The sequence below is a fragment of the Mus caroli genome, chromosome 10 (assembly GCF_900094665.2).
Source record: "Mus caroli chromosome 10, CAROLI_EIJ_v1.1, whole genome shotgun sequence".
NCBI classification, from domain to species: domain Eukaryota; kingdom Metazoa; phylum Chordata; class Mammalia; order Rodentia; family Muridae; genus Mus; species Mus caroli.
In genome coordinates this window covers 46,925,788-46,947,818 of record NC_034579.1, presented here as the reverse complement: position 1 = coordinate 46,947,818, position 22,031 = coordinate 46,925,788, and the positions used below count along the sequence as shown (strand labels likewise).

Here is a 22,031-nt window from a genome sequence, read left to right as displayed (position 1 = left end):
AGAGAGAGAGAGAGAGAGAGAGAGAGAGAGAGAGAGAGAGAGAGAGAGAGACTTAGTAACGTATCTGGGCACCTAGTAAAAATATCCCAGTGACTTCATCCCAACATTTGTGTAAACATCACCTCACCAGCTCAAAGAGTTCTACAGGAAACAAATCTCAATGCCCTGTGCTGTTCTAAACATAGCCAGTCAGCCGGCATATGTCTCGCCTCTAAATACCCTGTCTTACTCGGAAGTCTTTATTTTAATATTTCCCTTCCAAAGAGGTTCCTGAGTGCCTGCCACCTTTGTTCACAATATCTGCCTTAGCTTTGATCTGTAGGTTTTGGAGTGAATACTTTTTGAAAAGAAGTATCAAAACAACCTTCCCCATCACCACCATCTCTCCAGAGCTCTTTATGCAACAAGATGTATTAATTGCTAAAAGCTTGCCAGGGTCAAGTTACTAAATATTGCTGCCAGCACTCTGAACCGATGAAGTAGGTAGTTAATGGTTTTTCTTAGGCACCCAGAAGTATAATCTGCAAAAAGAAATTTATTTGTTTAATATATGTGATTTTTTTTTACTCCCTCAAACTCATCAAAACAAAATAATTAAAGTTATGCTTGGTGGAAGCACTCCAATACATTACTGAATGGATTAAACGAATGTCAATGAAGCAGCTAACAGGAGTGGAGAGGTGTAAACTGTAGGGGTAACCCCTGTAATTTCTCTAAGCCTCTTAAGACTATCTTAATGAGGAGCAACTTGATTGGAGCTGCTGAATGACTCAATGCTAAATATATTATTTCTTGAAGATTTCTATTGCTATTATTATAGAAAGTTTTTTTTTAAAATGTCTGTAGTATATACTGTCAATTCACATAGTTAGTAGAAATTGGGTTGTCCCTTGATACTCAGAATCTAGGTGTTAGGCAAACTTGGCATCTCATGAAGGGTCCACTGTTCTCACACAGCATGGAAATTCAATCCACCCCTCAGAGAGACACAACAGGACACAAGCTCATTTTAGCTGGATGGCCTTAAGCATATTATTGAACTTCTTTGTGCCTTATCTTCCTCATCTGTTAAATTCAGACTACCTAAGCAATAAGGAAAAAAAATAAGTTAAGACATGCCTATGGCTTAGAATGTTACTCAGTTCATAATAAGGGCTCTATAAAGGTTAACTTGAACAATAATCAATATAACTACTAATATACTTCATGTCACCATCATCCTCCTTTACCTCGCCACCCAACTGATCCAGGTGTGCACTTTCCCTTGTGTGCACTGTTGAAGATGACCAGCCACATTGGATTCCTATTGTTCCTTCACTGAGCACACTCCTGACTCTCAAGCCTTGCTCTCTGGTCCTTCTTCTCAATGCTCTTAGAGTACCATGAAGCTGAGCCAATACAGGGCTAAAGGAGGATGCAGGCCTAGTGGCACAGTCCGATTACCCCTGAATTTGGGAGGAGGCTGATGCAGAAGGGCTATGAGTTCAAGTCTTGCCTAAGAAACTCAGGACAACCCTGTCTGAAAACCTTACAGAACAACAGGGACGTACTTTAGTGGTAGATGACTCAGGCAGCATGACTAAGGCCCTAGGATCAATCTCCTTACTGTGGCAAAGAAGAAAAAGACAAAACAAAACAAAATGGAAGAACTATGGACACTGTTCTTATTTAATCTGCATTTCTACTAACTAAGTGAATTGACAGTATATACTACAGACATTTTTAAAAAAACTTTCTATAATAATAGCAATAGAAATCTTCAAGAAATAATATATTACCTCATTCATGGGTACTTTGTGACTGCTATTTAAAATGGCAGCTCATTCGCATGCTGTTATTCTCTAGGTCCTTTCTTTGTCCACTGCTCTCCATAGTCTATTGGTTCACTGTCCATCTCTTTCCATCTGAAGGTAAATTCTAAAAAGCAACAACTCTGTATTACAGATAAGCAGTGCATGCCTTACTTCTGGTAGACTATGTAATACCTTATGCATTATCTTAACAAGCAATGCCTGGCATGGGGCTCCTAACCTTCTTCACAAGGCAGTGACCTGCTTCACCTGTTTCTCATGTCTGCATTATCACAGCATTCTATATAGTCTTTTACATAATTGCATGTCAGCACCTACAGTGACATGTCCACTTCTAGAATGCTGTAGTCTAAAGGACAGGGAGCAGGTGCTATTTATTTTTCTCTTTGTAACATTTATCCATCCACATAAGATACTGTCAAGCAAATTACATATGTGTGTATATGTATATATATATAGCCCAGTTCATATACATATAATAATATATACTATTATTACAAACAAAAGAAGTTACGTAGACATTGCAATAACTTTTATACTCTCTCACAGGTGAAGATGATGAAATGGTCACTTTGAATTCAGATGATACGATGCCAGTTGCCTTGATGGAAACCAAGAACCAAGAAGGATTAAATTATATGGTGCTTGCCACAAAATGTAGCCAAGGTGAAGGAAGTTATGAGGGTCCTCTAGGCCCTAAGGAACTTGGGTCATGTGATCTGAAGAAAGACAAGAAGCAATCACAGGCAGACAAAGATTTCTTCCAGGAACCACAGGTGGCTTACGGCTCTCCTGGCCTGTCTGAAGGCCTGAATTATGCCTGTCTTGCTCACAGTGAACATGGAGATGTGTCTGAATAATAGTGTCTCGTAGGAAATACAGCACTGAGATCAACATCGTGCTAAGTTACTTGCAGAAAAGAATAAAGTTGTGGTGGCAGTTGACTCTGAATTGACACAGTGAAGTTCCTAAGTTCTGATCTTGGTTCCAAGAGCCATTTGGTTTCACTCAGTGTTCTCTTTACCTAATCTTCAGTGGATTATCAGAGGAACCTTTGTGTACCTGGATATCCCTAAGACAAATCCTAAGTCTGGGAGGAAAACATCACTGTTCCTCTCTTCTGAAGTCCTTTACTTCAGAGTACTGCCCACCCTGATGTCTGGGGTGCAGTAAAAACATCTTTGCCAAGTGGGTAGTGACAGGAATAGGTTCATGCAAGGCTGTGCATGGGGGTGGGGTGGGAGTCTGCTGAGGACCACCTGAACTGCAGATTACCTTAAAGAGGATGCAGGAAACAATTAGAGACACACACAGGAGGGGCCAGCCCATGTGCCATGAGAAATCATTTGTCACGCTATTATTCCAATAAAATATCCCCTTTAATCATCACGGTAAACCCTTTTGTATTTTGGATGCTTGGATGAACAGCATTAGGCATAGCAAAAACGGGACCACGAAAATCTCTGGTTCTCAAACTTTGACATTTTTGTGGTCTTTAGGTGGCATACAAATTATCTTGTGATTTAAAAAATGGTTTTTAATCTATTTTTTTTATTTTCTGTGTGTGAGCGTTTGCCTGCTGGAGGGGAGTGTTGGAGCTCTGAGAACTGGAGTTACAGGTGGCTGTGAGGTGCCACAGTGGATGATGGGAACTGACCTGCATCCCCCTGGAAGAACAGACAGCTCACCGAACCCCTGACCCTACTCAGCCCCTGTCTTGTGATTTTTATGCCACCATGAAAACTGGTGTAAGGATTGTTTTGGAGAAGAGACTGGGATGTAGCTCAGCAAAGAGCATTTGACTAGCATGAGTGAACCCCATGGTTGTCTCCAGCACCACACACACATGCGTTCACACTCACTCATCATTGTTTCTTGTCAGACCTATTTTATATTAAAATTCTAGAGTAAATTATCCTTAAAATCAGATGTAAGTGATTGTACACTTTTAATTCAAACCGTGTAATTTTTATCACCTGCATAGAATAATAAACCACTACATGAGGACGATTGAAACAATCAATGCTCAGGAAAACGCTTTCCTTGGGAATAAATTTCCCTTTACAGTTACACATTTACATCTTAGGCTTTGAGTGGTACAGTAGCTAGACCTATGTTCCTAGCCCATGTGTTCTTTGGTTGCCATTTATAGGCTACCTGTTGATTGTAACATTTACTAAAAACAACTGTGGAAGATCACAAATCTGCTTCCATTCTTGACAATCTTTAACTTGCCTGGAGCCTGAAAAGTTACCTAGGAGACTGACTGAACATGAACACAGAGAAATGACTGTCCTAGTTTGGGGATGGAAGGTACAGAATTTGTGTTCACTTTGCCACACACCCAATTCTCCCTTGACCAAGGCAGACTATTTCCTCTCTGCCCATGGGAGCCTCTGGTGGAAAGCTATCTTTCCTTTTACCACTTCAGGACATGAGACCCTTTCCCTGAATTGAAGAATTCTACACTACTCTTAGAGTGGGAACTCGGTCATGTTCCCTCTCTCAGAATGTCCTGCAGGAACGAGGCAAACAATACTTTCCTCGATCCATGTACCCAGCCTGCTCCCTCAGAGTACATGCCAGCAGAGACAGCAGAGGGAATCTGCCTTGGCAGTTGGGACAGGCAGCCTGGACTGGTTGTGCTGGCAGCACCTCACTGCTTCCTGCTCTATGACCTCCCGTTCTTCCTGGGACTCTGCCTGCCCTATGGCCTCCAAACCCTTTCAGTAAATACTTTGAAGTCAAAGTCCTGTTACCTGTAACTTGGGATTCATTCATTCAGCTCCATAGATCTCTGTTTTGGAAAATGCGATTTTTTTTTTAAATTAGACTTGCCTTCTAATACATTTTCACTACAAATTGGACAGCAGAGAATCCACAGTTCTCTGTGGGGGAATAGGCAGTACAGTTCTTCTGTTTCACCTTAGTATACGTCAGCAGTCTTCATTCATGAAAGATAATACAGCAAGAGATATTTAACACAAAATAAAAGGAAATCATGTATGTAAACTGTTACAGATAAAAATAGTTGTTGATATGTAATTGATTTGTTGATTATATAATTAGAGTTCTACAAGTGAAAATTCTGGAAAAATATGCAGTGGGGAAAATTGGCACATGTTAAAATGTAGGATTCACTAATTTTTCTTTTAACAGAAAAAGAAAAGCTTTTTGAAAAAATTTCATTTCCAAGGTATGACTGGGAATGTTAGAGATGGGGAAAACAATCCTTGCAAACATACAAGCTGTGAGTGGTAACGTTTTATATGAAATAGCTGCCTTGGTAAATCTAATTTTCACTTAAAATTGTTTAGGGAAAAGAAATAGTCTTTTAGAAGAATCAGGACTGGAGACAGGACTCAGTAGGAAAAGTAATCACTAAATAAGCAAGAGGACATGAGTTCAGGTCCCCAGCACCCATGGAGAAAGCTTAAGGTGGTACTGTGCCCCTGTAAGCCCAGCACTGGAGGCGGAGGTAGGAGGATACTCAGAGCTCTCTAGACAGACAGCCTAACTGAAGCAGTGAATTACAGGTCCAGTGGGGTCTAAAACAAGCAAATGGAAAACTAAAAGCAACCAAAAGAGACCAAGGAGTAATTGGAGAAGACATCAGGATGGCCTCCTTACACACACACACACACACACACACACACACAGAGTTTAGCCTTGTCAACTGAACAAAAGTTTACCTAAACAAAACTAACATGTTCCTGTAGATCTAATTAAAAGGCTTTACTCAAGGACTGGTGAGGTTGCTTAGCTGTTAGGGTGATGACCACCACCAAGCTTGATGACCTAAGTTCTGCCCCCAGGATCCACACGATGGAAGGAAACAGCCAACTCATGGGAGTTGTTCTGTGCTCTCTACAGACAAATGTAAGAGAAATGAAAGTTTTACCCAGGGGCTTCTTTAGAGGGCAGCCTGCTTTCCCGTCCCACTCACTCCCTTTCCTGCTGGCCCATCTCCAGCTTTCTCTCCTGTGAAAATTACTCATTTTTTGGCTGTCCTTTATTTTCCTAAGCGCCTCCTTAGGACCGTCTCACATTCAATGTTCTGCACAAGCCTACTGCCGCCCTCACCGTCTTTATCTCTCGTCTCTTAGAAGCCATGTTTATTTATGTTGTTTCTATATTTTACACCAATAAGTTTCAATTTTCCTGAATATAGTGTTGCATCATTTTTTTAAAGATTTATTTATTTATTATATGTAAATACTCTGTAGCTATCTTCAGACACACCAAAAGAGGGCATCATATCTCATTAAAGATGGTTGTGAGCCACCATTTGGTTGCTGGGATTTGAACTCAGGACCTTCAGAAGAGAAGTCAGTGCTCTTAACCGCTGAGCCATCTCTCCAGCTCGAGTGGCATCTTCCCCCCCCCCTTCTGCATTTTTGTAAGGAAAACTAGGCATCCATGTGGTTGAGAGCATTCCAGAACAATCCCTGGCCTGCAGATCATATAGGGACATCAGAAAATTAGTATAAAGCCAAGAGGCCTCAGAAAAAGCCTTCCAGTTCTGGGTTATCTCTGGAGACAGAAATAGATGGGTTGACTTTGTTGGTGTGGGCTTGCTTCGAAATGAGACAGTCTAGAAGGCCTGAGGTGACAGTAAACATAAGCAGGAACCCTTATCATTTCATTCTCAGTTTCTCCCTAGTGTCAAGCCCTCAGAGTGGCCTAGACTTTAGGATAAGTCTTAAGGAGCCCCTGGCTTCTCTCTGACACCTTCTCCCTGAGTTGGCTTACTTTTTGAAGTTGGTCAGGGATACATGGTACCTGAACTCAGTGACATGTGCCACTATTCCCAGGTTTCATTGTATTCAACCAGAAGAATTAAGGAGCTAAACATACCTTCTCAACATGAGTGTAAATACATATTTTGGGGTATGTCTGTCCAGGTTCTTATTTTTAGTATATATAAAACCGAAACATACATGTAATGTTAGTTAGGGATCATGTCATGTTTGCATACACATACACATGCATACTGCCCTCTATATTTGTTCTCTCATGTGATCTTATTTTTATACCTAGAGTAATTGTGGTGCTCTCTCTCAGGCTCATTTACTTAGTATTATTACAGGCTTTCCTCTCATGTCATTGAAAATTCATCATAGATGTTTCTAATGGTTGCCTAAAATTCCTTAGGAAGCATATACTATAATTGCTTGTTCCTTTGAAGACACATACATTCAGCTGTCAATCATTCATTCAGTGAATAATTTTTGAGTGTCCAGCAGGTGTTTTCTGGGAGGTAGTAACACAGAGACGTCTCTGTCTCTGCAGACATGATATATTGACATTCTGATTAGGGGAGGGGATGAAGTAATTAACCAAAAACACCGACAGCTGACAGCAAACACGGTATGCCACAGCATTACAGGCTTCAGATGTCACACACTCAGTGATGGGAGGACTGTTGAGAAAATTCTAAAACAAACAGCGGGGAATATTTGGAGGGTCCCCCTCCCCTGAAAAAGACTTTGACTTGCCAGACCCCTTCTGATCCCTCTGAATGTGTAAGTCCCCTATCCAAAGTAATGGCACAGTCTTTTAGGGCAAGATAGGAAAGAGGCCTGCCTCTTCCTTCCTAGCCACCCACTCACCTGACTGCAGGTGAAACACTGGAATTAAATCCCAGCAGCGCTTGATGCACAATGTGCTGCATCTGAAGAAGGGAGTTCTAAGAGCTATCCAACTCGTGCTGGTAGTTGCTAGGGAACTGTAGGCTTATATTTTTCAAAATCTACTTGAATAAGGGTTCTTAAACACTTCAACTTCCCTTATAGCCCACTGACCAAATATGGTCAGTATGGTAGGAAGATGGCTAATAGAATGAGGGGGATGTGGACCTGTTTAGAAGTAGCTCTTTGGGGGTGATTCCAATCTTCATTGTCAGCAGTCTAGTGCACTAGCAAAATACCAAACAGGAACCAGCAGTGGCTCAATCAAGAAGAAACTGCAAAGCTCTGCTCAGATTGGCATGAGTCTGCTGAAGTGGCAAGAAGCAGCTAGAACACCACTAGAAGTTCTTTGGTGCACTTCTGTCTATGTAGTCACCACAAGAGAAGATCAGTGAAGAAAGCAAGGTGAACCAATGGAATCATGTTGTCATCAAAGACTAGCGTCAGCAAATCCCAACAAAGACCAGCAAGGAGAACCATGCCAGAGCATTGGATATACTTACACTCTTTTCAAATATCATGTCCTACCTAGCAAAACATCACATGCCCTTTTAACAGACAGTCTCCAGAAAAATACCCTGTATCTGTTCTCAGTAAAACATACCCTCATAAGACAGCTTCCAGGAAAACACCACACAACACAACTTAGTTTCCAATGAAGTCAAGAATTCCCACTTCAGGGAATTGTAGGGAGCAAGGAAAGTCTTAAGTGGATGTGTACTGTTGACACAGCATAACCATATCAAAGACCTTACACCCATGGGTCTTGAAAAGTCTTCCCAAGGTGAAGCTTAGAGGGAATCCAAAGCTTTCCTCTGGTCTGTTTATAGATGTTGACCTTGTATGTTAAAAATGTCCACCATAGCTCTCCCCTCCACACATTCAATGAGACTCTTCTGCTACAGTGGCTGCTCCTACTGAGAGTCCTAAACTGCCTCCTTGTTCAGCTCTCTATAAAAATCCCTGCATCCTTGTTTATCTGTATGGAAAAACTGTGCCACCTTGGTTAGCTGTAAGCAGTAACCCCACCTCCTAGTTATGTAAACAAAAACAAAACCCCAAAACAAGCAGTTTCCTGGGTGCTGCGGGTTTTCCATTGGAAGAGTCCAGATCATGTAATCTCAGCTTTCTAGTTTATGTATCTGTGGGTCTATCATTTCTTTATTGTTGCCCCTAGTTAGAATTCTAGAACCCAAGTCATGCCAGGATTTGTCATGGGACATTAGAATTATTTTCTAAAGCTGTCTGATTATGGTAAGACTGTACAAGCAGAAATTCATTCACTCACTGGGTGAGATTTTTCCATGAGCTGAACATGACTTTCATGACCTGGATGAAGATCCAAGATGAGCTACAAGTGTGACCTTGGAAATCTGGAGCCAATGACAGCAAACTTAATGTTACAAACTTGAGACGGAAGATTTTTAGAGTAAGCATTAAATGCCATGTTACAACTATATATGGGAGCAGAGACATCAGCATTTGAGTAATGCAAGGATAATCTTACACAGTGCACAAAACATTATGCCTATACCAGGAAATGCTAATAAGAGGGACAACTCTGCAAGCATCATCAACGTGTTCAGTGATCAGCTACATCTGCAGATCACAGCTGATGGCAAGAGACAGCATCCCAGAGTGTGTGCTGCTAATAATATCCATGGGCATGATGCTGGCTTGTAGTAATAGTGACCAGATGGTTCTACCTGACCGTAAGGAGCCATGGGACTCCTTTGAGCATGATGCTAGAGAAGCAAAGAGATTTGCTCATAAAAGGCTATTTAATGGTTTAAAAAGCACATTGGCCCTAGGGCAGAATAGGGCAGGTGGTATTTAACATCTCCACTTAGTAAACGTCTATTAAGCAGGGTTCTTCAGAGAAATATAAGTTTTTAAAATATTATTTATTTTTATGTAATATGTACAGATGTAAAAGTTTGATTGAAAATGGCCCTCGTACATCTTCTCAAAAGAGAAGGGGATAAGGGTATGGGGGAAGGACGTGTGTGAGGGGATATTGGGAGGAGAGGAAGGGATGATATTGGGTTGTAAGGGGAACAAATAAATAAATTTAATAAAAGAAAATTAAAGAAAATGGGCCCCATTGATCCACAGGAAGTGGTACTGTTAGGAGGTGTGGCTTTGTTGGAGTAGGTGTAGCTTTCTTGGAGGAAGTGTGTCACTGGGGGTGGCTTGAGGTTTTGAACCAGATCCAGTTTTCCTCTCTCTTACTGCTGCCTTTTGATCCAGCTATCTCTCCAATACCATGTTGGCCTGTGTACTGCCATTATAACAATGGGCTACCTCTAAACTATAAGCCAACCCCAAGTAAATATTTCCCTTGAAAAAAGTTGCCATGGTCATGACATCTATTCACAGCAAAACTAGTCATACCCTAACTAAGACAGTGAGCATTTGCTCACAAGTATGTATGTGTGACTGGTACCCATGGAGGTTAGAAAAGGGCATTGGATTTCCTGGGACTAGAGTTACAGGTGGTTGAAAGTCACCATATAGGTGCTGGGAATTGAACTTGGGTCCTCTGGAAGAACAGCCAGTGATCTTCACCACTGTGCCATCTCTCCAGCCTGAGCAGTCTAACTTAAAAGGATAAATAGATGGGAAAAGATTTGACAATTTTATATCTATTGTGTTTTTTCATCACATCATTTACTTGTATTTGGAAATGTATGGACATGCACATACTACAGCACATGTGTGGAGGTCAGAGGTCAACTTCTGAGAGTTGGTTCTCTCCCTCTCTCCTATGTATGTCCCAGCAATCAGTCTCCGGATGTCAGGCTCAGCTGCGATTTTACCTGCTAGAAAGTCATTTTATAGCTTTAGTGTTCTGGTCATACCCACCCCTATTCCTCCAGTGTATCCCCCTCCCACTCTCTATGGACCCCTCCCAGCAAGATCCCAAGTCAATACTGTAATGACTTCTTTTCTCCTTACCTGTGACCCCTTAGATACCACGATGGTTAATCTTAGCTGTCAACTACAGTGAGTTGGAGACAAACTAAGAGACATGCCTCTGGGCATCCCTGAGAGAGTATTTCTTGGAGGGATTAACCCTGAGAGAGTATTTCCTGGAGGGATTAACTCTAGATGGAGGTCTCATACCTTAGTGAGCAGCACCTTCTGGTGGTAGACCAGACAAAAAGTGTCTGAGGGAAAAGCAGGAGTGCTTTTGCCTGCCCACCTTTGCTCCTTGCTAGCAAGTGCATCTAACACATAGTTGCTGCTGCTACCACTCTTCACTGACACCAGAGTCCAGCTTCTTTGGGTTTCCAAATGGAGCCTGACAACTAGCCAGTTTCTAGGAGTCTCCCAGGCCTGCAGTTCAGCTGCTGAGGCACCTGTCCTTAAGGAATGAGCATCTGTGGGTCTCAGCCCTCCAGCATGCACGCAGCCACTGATGGACTACCCAGTATGTACTGCATAAGCTTGCCTTCCCCTTTGCTGTTCCACTTGATCTCTCTCTCTCTCCACAAGAGAAGATTTATTTATAAAATATTTTATTTTACAACTTCATATCTGTAATATTTTTAATTACATTTCATTTATTTATTAGAGGAAGAGAGGGGAGTCCGTACATGAGATATTTATCTTGCTGAATCTGACTTATTTCATTGAACATGATTTCTATCCAGTTCCATTCATTTTCCTGCAAATGATATAATTTCTTTCTCCTTATAGCTGAACAACACTCTGTGGAGGATATGTACCACGTTTTCTTACAGCCAAGCAACACTCTGTGGAGGATATGTACCACGTTTTCTTTATCTGCTGGTGTGCACCTTGGATGGTTCTGTATCCTGTTGAGTTGTGTGGTAATGAATGTGGATGTGCAAGTGTCTCCTGGTGTCATGGCTCAGCTGTCATCAGATATACCAGAGAGTTATGACTCTATCGTTTGGTTGCTTTCCTTGTAATTTTCTGTGGGTCTTATATGCTGATATCCATACTGGTTACATATGTTTATAAGTTTACTTACATTCCCATTAGCAGTGTATGAGTATTTCTCTTTCCCCACATTCCAGCCAACATCTGTTGTTTGTGAAGACAGTCATTCTGATCGTTGGTGAGGTGGAATGGCCATAAAGCTGGGCTTTGCTAGTTGTTTTTGTTGTTGTTAAGACTGAGTTTTGGGCTAGAGAGAAGGCTGGTCTTATCTCAGTGGTTAAGAACCTAGTCCCCCCATCTAGAGACTGCCATATCCATGGATCCATCCCATAATCAGCTTCCAAACGCTGACACCATTGCATACACTAGCAAGATTTTGCTGAAACAACCTAGATACAGCTGTCTCTTGTGAGACTATGCCGGGGCCTAGCAAACATGGAAGTGGATGCTCACAGTCGGCTATTGGATGGATCACAGGGCCCCTAATGGAGGAGCTAGAGAAAGTACCCAAGGAGCTAAAGGGATCTGCAACCCTATAGGTGGAACAACATTATGAACTAACCAGTACNCCNGAGCTCTTGACTCTAGCTGCATATGTATCANAAGATGGCCTAGTNGGCCATCACTGGAAAGAGAGGCCCATTGGACTTGCAAACTTTATATGCCCCAGTACAGGGGAACACCAGGGCCAAAAAGTGGGAGTGGGTGGGTAGGGGAGTTGGGGGGAGGGTATGGGGGACTTTTGGGATAGCATTGGAAATGTAAATGAGGAAAATACCTAATAAAAATATTTAAAAAAAAAAAAAAAAAAGAACCTAGTCCCCCTACCATATTGACAGCTTGGTCCTCATGTGTGACATCTAACAACATGAGCAAAGGCTGTCTCTGACTCGGTTGCCTGCCTTTGGATTCCCTTTTCCTAGCTGGAAAGCCTTGCCTAGCCTCAATAGAAGAAGATACACCCAGTCCTATTGCAAATTCATATGCCAGGGCAGTTTAGTCTTAGGTGTAGGGGGTAGGGATTGGGTTTCAAGTTGGTGTTGGGTTTGGGTTTTGGGTAGGGCTAGGAACAGGCAGGGGTGTGGGTTGGGGTTGGAGTTAAGGTAGGGTTTGGGATAGAGGTAGGGACAATGTTAGGGATAGGGTTCGTAGCAAGATTAAGGGTAAGGGTGGATGTAAATGTAATGGTAAAGGCAAGTTTAAGGGTTAGGGGTAGGGGTAGGGGTAAGCCTCCATGGGAGGTCCTTCTTTCTCTGAGGAGAAAGAGAGGAGGCATAAGGGGAGAGGAAAGGAGAGGCAGGGATTGTGAGGAGAAGATGGAAGGGAAGCAGGGAATAGCCTCTGCTCAGGATGTAAAGTAAGTTAAGTGATTTATTAATTAACAAATGAAAAAAAAAAACCACTTGTTTCTGCAGAGGACTTGGGTTCAGTTCTTAGCATGTATAGTTGCTCATTATCTGTAAGTCTGATTCCCGGGGAACGGATGCTCCCTCGTGACTTCCCTGGGTACCAGGCATGCACAAAATACATGCATACACACACACACACACACACACACACACACACACACACACACATGCAGGCAGAATACACACAAAACAACCTTTAAAAGAAGCAAGGTCTCTGTAACAGAGGCTGGCTTTGAATTCCTGACCCGCCTTCTCTGCCTCCCAAGTTCTGGGATGATAGGTGTGCACTACCATGACTACCTGATGTTATTTTAATGTACATTTCCCTGTTGGGTAAAGATTAACTTTTTTTCAGATATTTATTGGACATTTCTTCTTCTGAGGACCTGGTGTCCAATTCATTTGCCTACTTGTTGACTAGATGATTTTGTTTTTATTGTTCAGTGTTTGGCATTCCTTATAAATTCCAGATAATCATCCCCTGTCAGATATGTGGTCGGTGAAGATTTTCTTCCATTCTGCAGCCCCTCTTCTCCCTCCGGTGATGGTTTCTTACACGGTGCAGGAGCCTTCTAATTTCCTGCACTCTTGTCTGTCAGTTCTTTGCAGTATTTCCGGAACCATTAGACTCCTTTTTAGAAGTGGTTTCCCTATGTCTCCTCTGGCAGTTTCGAGTCTTCTATTAGGGGCTTTGATGCATTTGGAAATGATTTTGGTACAGGGTGAGAGATAATAAAGTTTTCTTGTGTGTGTTATTTTGGCTTTTTAAACACCGGAAATATTGCAGCCTGTGTTGTATAAATGGGAATGATCCCAGAAAGAAGGAGAACAAAGATGCATGAAAAGGAGGTACTGCTAAAGTGATGTCTTTGAGTAAAAGACACAGGGTCTGCCTGCATATGGGACAAAATGATATTTGACACTATTTGGCTCCTCCCAAGTGTGACAGGCTCTCCTGGCTCCTTGCAATAAGAGGGTTTTCTTTACCGAAGCAAAATTTCATATTTTCTTACCTCACTTTTTTAACTTGTCCCCCAAATCTCAGGTCAAGCTAGATTTTAAAATTTGTTTGTTCATAATTAAATGGAATATTTTAATGCAACAACTTGATTTTTTGCAATAGTTGATGGTACTTGTTCAAGGTGGTAACATTAAGTTTAGGGGGAAAAATGTTAGGAGTCAACAGTGAGCAAGAAGACTGACTGCAGCAGTGTGCCAGCCTCCTCAATCCAGAATTAGAGATGATGTCATTAGTTAAGAGCCAAATAGACAGCACAGATGAATGACGGCAGGAGTTTCCACAAGGGTGTGGTAGCTCACTGTGGTCTAGGATGGAGACAGGCTTTGTGGAAGAGGAAAACCTTAAATGTTTGAAGCAAGCTGTGGATAAGTGAGACATGAGGGTTTTTTTTTTTTTTTTTTTTTTTTAAATATGATGGGGTGGAAGCTTACAAACCCTTCTCTGAGATTTAAGGGAATACTGCTCTCATCCAGGGCAGTAGACAGCTGTAACAATTATGTTTTGATAGTCTAGCGATTTCTGGGCTATACATTATTGTCTGAGGTGATATGTGATGGTGAATTTATACCCTATCAAATACAAGGCGATGATGATGATAGCTTTTTAAAGCTCTGCAGCATATTCCAACAGACACAAAGGAACAGACAGTGCCGAGGATAGAGCAGGAAACCAGAAGATAGCATGCAAGGCATTTATATATGTCTCCATCTCCCAAGTGCTGAAATTGCATGGATGTGTGCCACCATGGTTTATATGGTGCTGGTCATGGAAAACAGAGCTCTGGATATGCTAGGCAAGCCCTCTACCAACTGAGCAACACCTTCAGCCCATAGTCACCTTTACAGTTTATTCTAGTTAGAATGTAGGTAACTGAGTTCAAGTTAGAAATCCTTCTGATTAAGGGGGTGACAAAAATTAAATGCTTGTACAAACCACACAAAAGTGTATTTGGAAGCCTCATAATTTGAGAATGTAAATACTATGAAGTCGATGATTAAAAGGCATGGACTGTCTTCCTAGTGTTGCTATCCCGCAGAGCCACAGAGTTAGTGGCACCTGTGAGTTTTGCCTCATTCTCTTAAGACAGAACATCTATATTAACTGGTGGTACAGGTGTGTATCACAACTGTAAAATGTTGCTCAGTTTTCCTCTTTTGCTTTTATTACATTTTATATCACAAGAAAACCAGGAGAGATAGCAATGGTCCTTGTTGAGTTTTTAAAAGCTTCGGTCCTGTTTATAATGATATGATTCTTAAATGCCTAATGACCAACTCCACATTTTCAATGAAAAGAGAGTTATCACTTTTGGTTATTGCCTAAATAGTTTCAGGTTGTTAAGTATAGAATCATGAATGATTTTTCTGGATAATTCAAATTGAACATAATTTATTTCAGTTATTGGCTGGTGAGTTTATGTTCTCCTGAAAACTGAGAGAAGATAGCTTATATTTCTTCCTCCTCAGGATGTGAACCCATTTTCATTATCTTTTCTACTTCATTTGCTTTGTTTGTTTCATTTTGCTTTTCAAGATAGGGTTTTTCTGTGTAGCCGTGGCAGTTCTGGAACTCACTCTGTAGAGCAGGCTGGCCTTGAACTCAGAGATCTGCCTGCCTCTGCCCCCAAGTGCTGGGATTAAAGACCACTGCTGCTTGGCTGAAGAATGTGTTTTTAAAAGACATTCTTGAACAAGGAAAGAACAATTGATAGGCTTATAATATGTTTCTTATCCAAACTTGCCTGTCAATGTCATTCTGAGTGTAGGGAAAACACCGTCTAAAAAAAAAAATTATGATGTCGACAAGAAAACCAGGCAGAATTGCCCTAACGACACTGCACGTCTTAGGCAGTATTTTCAAAGGCACCAAGGTATTCTGTAAAATAGCAGGCACAGTGGGGAAAATAATTTATATGATACTTAAGCAAAAATATGCCATTGCTTTCTGGGAAGGATTATCAACTGAGAAAGATGCAGAAAGAAACAGAAATGAGACTATACTTAGCACAAGAAGGAGCAATAACAAAAAGTCATTTGGTTTTGTTTTCCAGCCCACTCTTCAGTAATATCGTTTTTGGCACTGGGCCGATGAATTGGTTTTAAAGACAAGGTCAAGGCTGTCGTGTGAGAACTGAGTTTGTGACACGTTTGTCAACAATTCCTATCATAAAGTGTTCTTTCTACCAAGTGTTAGCTTCAAAGCTTAAGAGCCTTGGCCTTTTTCTCTCTTGAATGAAAACTACTTTTGTTTGAAGTATTCTAACGAGGCTTTCAAATGATAAAGTCAACAAAAACATTTCCTATTAGTAAATGCAGAGTGTTGAGAAATATAAATGCCAACATAAATGTTGAAAAAATTTGCTAATTACTAACTAGAATATTAGTGATCCAATTATTAACACAGAATCAAATAGTAGTTTTGGTTTTCAAAATTCAGTGTACCTTTACGGTCAATTTCTTTTATGTAAGGATAATTGTATATATTCATTTATATATTTTTGACAGAAAGTAGAAATAATCATGAAAAGAATGGGCTGGGAAAAATGGCTCATCAGTTAAGAGCACTTATTGCTCTTACAGAGGACCCAGGTTTGATCCCCAACAACACATACATGGTGGCTCACAGCACCCATGACTCTAGTTCTAGGGGATCCAATACCCTCTTTTGACCTCTGTGGGTACCAAGCATGCATGCGGTGGCCATGCATACATGCCTTGCAAAACAGTCAAATGTAAAGTAAGAGAAATCCGTTTGCACAGTTTAAAGTGTCAAAGCTAGAGTTTCCTAAGAAATGATGAAAACAAAATAAAACAGAAAACATGTTTAGGGAAAAGAATGAAATTCTAGCAAAGTGAAAACATTTGTCTGGATACCTTAGCTAAAGGAGGCTCTTTTTTAACCAGCACATGGAAAAACCTTGCAGAAATATTATGGTCTGAAGAAAAATTAATTTTCTAGTGAAAATGTTAGTTTTTGTTTGATTTGAGTTTCAAATACACAGTAATATGCTCTTTGAAAGTAATGGATATTTGAGTCAATTGTATATATTTAGGCATGCATGTGTAACTCTAAAGATTAAATACAAATTCTTTGGCAAAAACATTTGATTATTTTCCTGATGGGATATGTGTGTCTATGGGAAAGTGAACTTGGCTCAAGAGAGTTACCTTCTGAGGTCAGTGCCAGTCTGCCTGGATGCAGTGCAGGGCTTGGAGCTCACAGCCAGAAACAACTGAGAGTCCTTCTGGGAGGCTGTCTTGCCTTTTTAGGCAATGAGGGTCTCTCTGTGTTTAGGGTAACATGATTGACAGCTCCACTCCAGCTCCAATTAGCACTCTACAATTTATTGGCTTCTGCTTTCAGATTATGTGCTAACTTCACAAATATTTCAACCATGGAAACAGCAGCTATCAAGTGTCTGTTTTCTGATCCAGCCCATTGGGGCTACAGTGAAACAGAAGGAAATAATGGTACAGAGAGAATTATCATTTGTGTCTGTACCTGTCTGACAGCAAGAGGACTCTGGTTTCTTCTTGGGGTTGTGGGGTGTGTGTGTGTGTGTGTGTGTGTGTGTGTGTAGTGTGATGTGTGGACAAAAAAGTTCTTCTGTGAAGATTCGGGGATACACTTTTTGTATTACCGGACTTCATTTATAGATGATGGGGAAGAGCCAGTTTCAGAAAATACTAAAATCGTTTGCTCAATCTTTTTGCTCTTGTGAATATTGTGTCTATTACTCACAAATGGCAACTGTACTGATGACACTGTCATTGTAATTCCAGACTTTAGGAATATATGCTAATATGTAAGTTTCTAGCAAGGAGAAATAGAACGTGGGTGCAAAGAGTTTGATAATCAACTATAAACCACTTGGGTATGTAACCGTCAACAAATGAATTAAAGCGATATTCTAAGTTTACCTTATTTTTCAGTTTTGTTTAGAGTCTTTCAAATGTCTTTCCATTTTTCTCTCATGCTGTGACCTCATTGTATGAATTATGTTGAAAATGCATTCTCTGGAAATGATATTGATATGTAAAGCTATTGTCCTCTTCCCTGTCCCGGTCTCTCTAATTCAGTGAGCGCCTAATAAAGAGTTTGTTTGTTTTCTACAATGGGATATGCTTGAATGCCTTTACATAAGTGCAGCTTCTGAATCTAAGCACAATGGAAGTTAAAATAACATAAGAAATAAATAGTTTCTTCCTCAGAAGCAAAATGGCACAGAAAATGAAGCATCCATTCAGAGCAAGGGGCCAGAGCAGCCTTTAACCAGGGAGGGTGAGTCCGGTCACCCACCAGCTCCCAACTAAGCTGGGAATCAATCATGTCAGAATATGCCACACGTTGAAATAGAACTTCAAAGGGGAAATGAGACAGGCTAGCAACTCCTTTTCAGCTGAGGAATAGAACGGATAGAGTTCCTCTAGCTGGCTGAATGCGTTCTCAGCCAGAGGGCAATGGCAGGAGGATTACTTGGTGGTGGACAGCAGTCTCTCCCCTTTTCATCACCTCTTCTTCAGCTCAGGCCAAGTGTAGAGGGAAGGCTGTGGGTGAGATGGACAGAATGCCAAAGACGTGATTGCTGGTGAACCTAACTTTTCTTTAGACCCTCAATCAGATGTAATAAGACTGAAATTCCATCCTTGACTTCTGTTATGCCATCGTTTGTTTTCTTATATTTCTGTCTGCAACTATTAGAACTTTTGGGGACTCTATTAATATTAATGAGACCAGCATGCACATTCTTATTTTGCATTGAGACATGGTGGCTTTAACAGCTTGCCAGTTAGGGTTACTAATTCCAAAGTTCTTGTCAGTGCTCTAGTTACACAGTAGTTCTAGATCAACTTGCACTTCTACTTTAGGAGGATATAAAACAGAATGAAGCATCATCTCTGCCAGGTTGCTGGAGCTGGGGCTGCCCCAGCAGTCAGGATGGGCTGGTCAAGATTGTCCCAAAGGCCAGTTCCAGTGAATGAGTCTCCTCAAGAGCAACCTGATATTCAGGTCAGAAGCAGCTTAGGTGGTTTCAGCAATGCAAACCTTGTGGCTGTGGAAATACGCCCATGGGTTGTGATCACAGCCCTTAGGAATGTTAGTGTAGATGGAGCACAGGTAAAGAGCCTTTTCCAGTGATGGGGGTATACATCAAGAGGATGTGCCTGGCCAGGAATGGACTGCTATGCTTTCTTCTTCCATGGTATACTTAATGGCAGATTCTGAGAAGCACACAGGGACCTCATGCATCATATTTATGCTTGCATTACCAGTGACCCGTGCCAGTGGAACATGGATTAAAAAATCCACAGAGAAGTCCAAAGTTAATTTTAGTTATTGCTTCAGTGTCCAGCCCTCAGTCTCTTGCAAGCCTTGTTTATGTTGGGTGTGAAGAACTTGAGAGCAGTGAAGGCTGTTAAATACTGAAATGAATTAATAAGCAGCTGCTCTTTCCTGGAGAAGAATAGAGACCTGCACCAGTCAGAATAGTTAGTCTAAAGGCAGTGTCCTTTGATAGAGTTTAGATCATGCTCCAGGGATAGATAGCTCCTTGGAGCCCTAGGAGTCTTCCTGTTCTTCAGAGTCTGTTCCTTTCCTTCTCTGCCCCTTTCTCTTCCCTTTCTCTCTACTGCAGAAGGGAAAATCAGCTCACAGCTGAACCACAGAAAGAAAGAGGAGAAGCAGCAAGCTCAAGAGCCAGAGTTGAGTTTCCATACTTGCACATCTGGGTATTCATCTTGACATAGTGCCACTTAGACACTTTATGATGGAGAAGAGGACTTCCCTTCTGTGTGCCTCAGTTTCTTCCCAATGAGAAGGATGTCATTGTCATAATAAGAAGTACTATCAAAGGTGTTGGGCTCTTACATGATCTAATCCATCCATGAAGCCTCAGTTCCTGGTGCACAATAATCAGCTAACATTATTTATTTTGTTATCACAGCAGGGTGGGTACAGTATTTTTCTACCCGCATAAAAACAATGGCATCATTTTCATGTTCAAATTTACTTCACAGTTTTTTTAAAAGACAGAGAAAGTTGAAAGGGCAGCTGACAGGCTTGCACTCTGAGTATTGTCTTTCACTGCTACTTAGAGTATTATCCAAGCTATGCCATATGCGTCTCTCACATTACAATGATGGCCAAATAAATGATAAGCTGTTCATGCCTTATCAATGTACAAAGGGCAATTTGAGCATAATATAGATAATCTCTCTAGGCACCTTAATGCAAAAATACAAATAGTTCTGGCATCAACAGCAATAACAAAAGTGCTATCAATTTAAAAAATCTTCCCTCTTTTGATTTGGTTTCATGGGTCATCTCTTTAAAATATAAAATAACCAATGTCTAAAAAAAAACCCACACCTTAAACCAAAGGCTATATTGTCTAGAATATAGAATTTAAGAACTTCAAGGACTCTTTCCTGCAAAGTGATAAATCTGTAGCAGACTAAATGGTCTATCATGTGGCATCTCTGCTTCTAGTTTCCTGAAGGCTGACAGATGAACTCTTAGTTTCTTTCAGCCATAGTTTCCTCATCTGTCAAACAGGGGTGTGTGGGGTGATTGTGAAACCATATCTAACTTGTTACCCCTAAGCGAGGTGAGAGATGGAACAGTGTGAACAAGAATTCAGCAGCCATTTTTAAAGACTGCATAGATCTCTCTCCCTCTCTTTCTCTCTCTCTTTCTAACACACACACACACACACACACACACACACACACACACACACACACACACAAGCAATGCACAGCCCACAAGATTTCTGACATCATATCATAATCCTATGAATTATTTTATTCTATTAAAACTGAGACATTTATTTTCACTTTACAAAGTACAGTACACTCATAACACATAACATCTGTAATGTTCACTTCTTCTTCATCTCCAGCTCTGTCCCATGTAGACTCTTTCCCTATGCCAACACAAAAGTTAGCAATCACAACTGAAGAGATTGAGAGAAATGTTGTTCTTGTTTCCTACTCTGTGGACTCCTCCTCCTCTTGTGATTCCTAGCTCCTCCTATGGAGACAGTTGGGGAGGGAGGGGCTTGTCTCTCTTGCATTTTCAGTGGAGGACAAGAGACAGGTGGGGTTTGTGAGAGCGAAGGTGAAACAAAATTTCTTTTTTTCATGGCAAATCGATCCTTGTAAAAGTGAAGCGATATATGTGGTTTTATATAATCTGTCCAGTGCGATCACAACTGTCCTGCCCGCCACCACGAAGTCCCACCTTGGTCAATGTATTTCTGGAGTTTTAAGCAGCTGTCTTCCAACAGCTGCATTCCAGTAAGACTTGGGCAGGTGGCTCTATATCTGCCTCTTGCCACTCATATGCAGACAGAGGCTTCTGAGCTCACAGTTCACAGGAAAGGAGTGTGTCTTCTGTCTAGAGTGGGTGCTGTGGTGAGGGGGATGGGCAAGGTAGGAGCTGGAGTCTGGGCTATGAGGAAGAAGTCTGGCATCTTTGTATGTCTCTGTCATGGTTTTTGTTGCAAAAGCACCTCAGCATAAACAATATTCCCTTTCTCTCCTTCTTAGAGTGCTTACAGTGCACCACCCAGCTAAGCACACTCACCACAGACATTGCCAGGGTTTTAGCCAAGAGTCATTAATTTGAGACAATATTTTTTGTAAATGTGGTTCTTGGTTTTCCCAACAGGTGGGGAAATCTGAAGTCTCTGCCTTCCTGTGCTCTCTTCTCCACTGGAAGGCACAGCTGCTGAGCCCCGATGCTGGTCAGAAGATAGAAGCAGGAGGAGAACCTAGGGCTCAGCAGGTCATCTTAGAAGATGTGTACCACTGAGGAAACAAGACAGAAGCCCTTACAAAACCCCTCAGCTCTGACTGTCACCAACGGGAACTTACAGGAAAGGGAGTGGTCTGTCTAAAACCCATACAGATGCTTGCCTTGGTCCAGAGTTTGCAAACCTAAAATTAAATAAAGAGAAGATGGGGGGTGGGGGGGGGGAGGGGACAGGATATTTAAGGAGAGGGGAAAAAAAAGACAAACGCACCATTTTCTTGCGAAAGTTACACAGTCTACAGGCTGTGAAAGGTAAAAGCATAGCATATGGAGGGAAGTTGAACCTTCATCCAAGGAAAGGGGGAGGAGGCAAAAGACTAGCCAATAATTGGGTTTATTTTAAACATTTGTCATTTGCTCTAAAAAATCAAAAAGA

At 41.3% G+C, this 22,031-nt stretch overlaps 1 protein-coding gene across 2 annotated transcripts in view; it reads left to right on the top strand.

The window, feature by feature from the left end:
* Positions 1-2,923, top strand: part of Ros1 (ROS proto-oncogene 1, receptor tyrosine kinase) — a 125,694-nt gene extending 122,771 nt beyond the window's left edge. For both annotated transcript variants that reach the window (XM_021174702.2, XM_021174701.2), the window contains exon 43: positions 2,361-2,923. In XM_021174702.2, the coding sequence (XP_021030361.1) occupies positions 2,361-2,671 (311 nt within the window). In that variant the 3' untranslated portion in view covers positions 2,672-2,923. The remainder of the gene's footprint in view (positions 1-2,360) is intronic.
* The last annotated feature ends 19,108 nt before the right edge of the window (positions 2,924-22,031 follow it).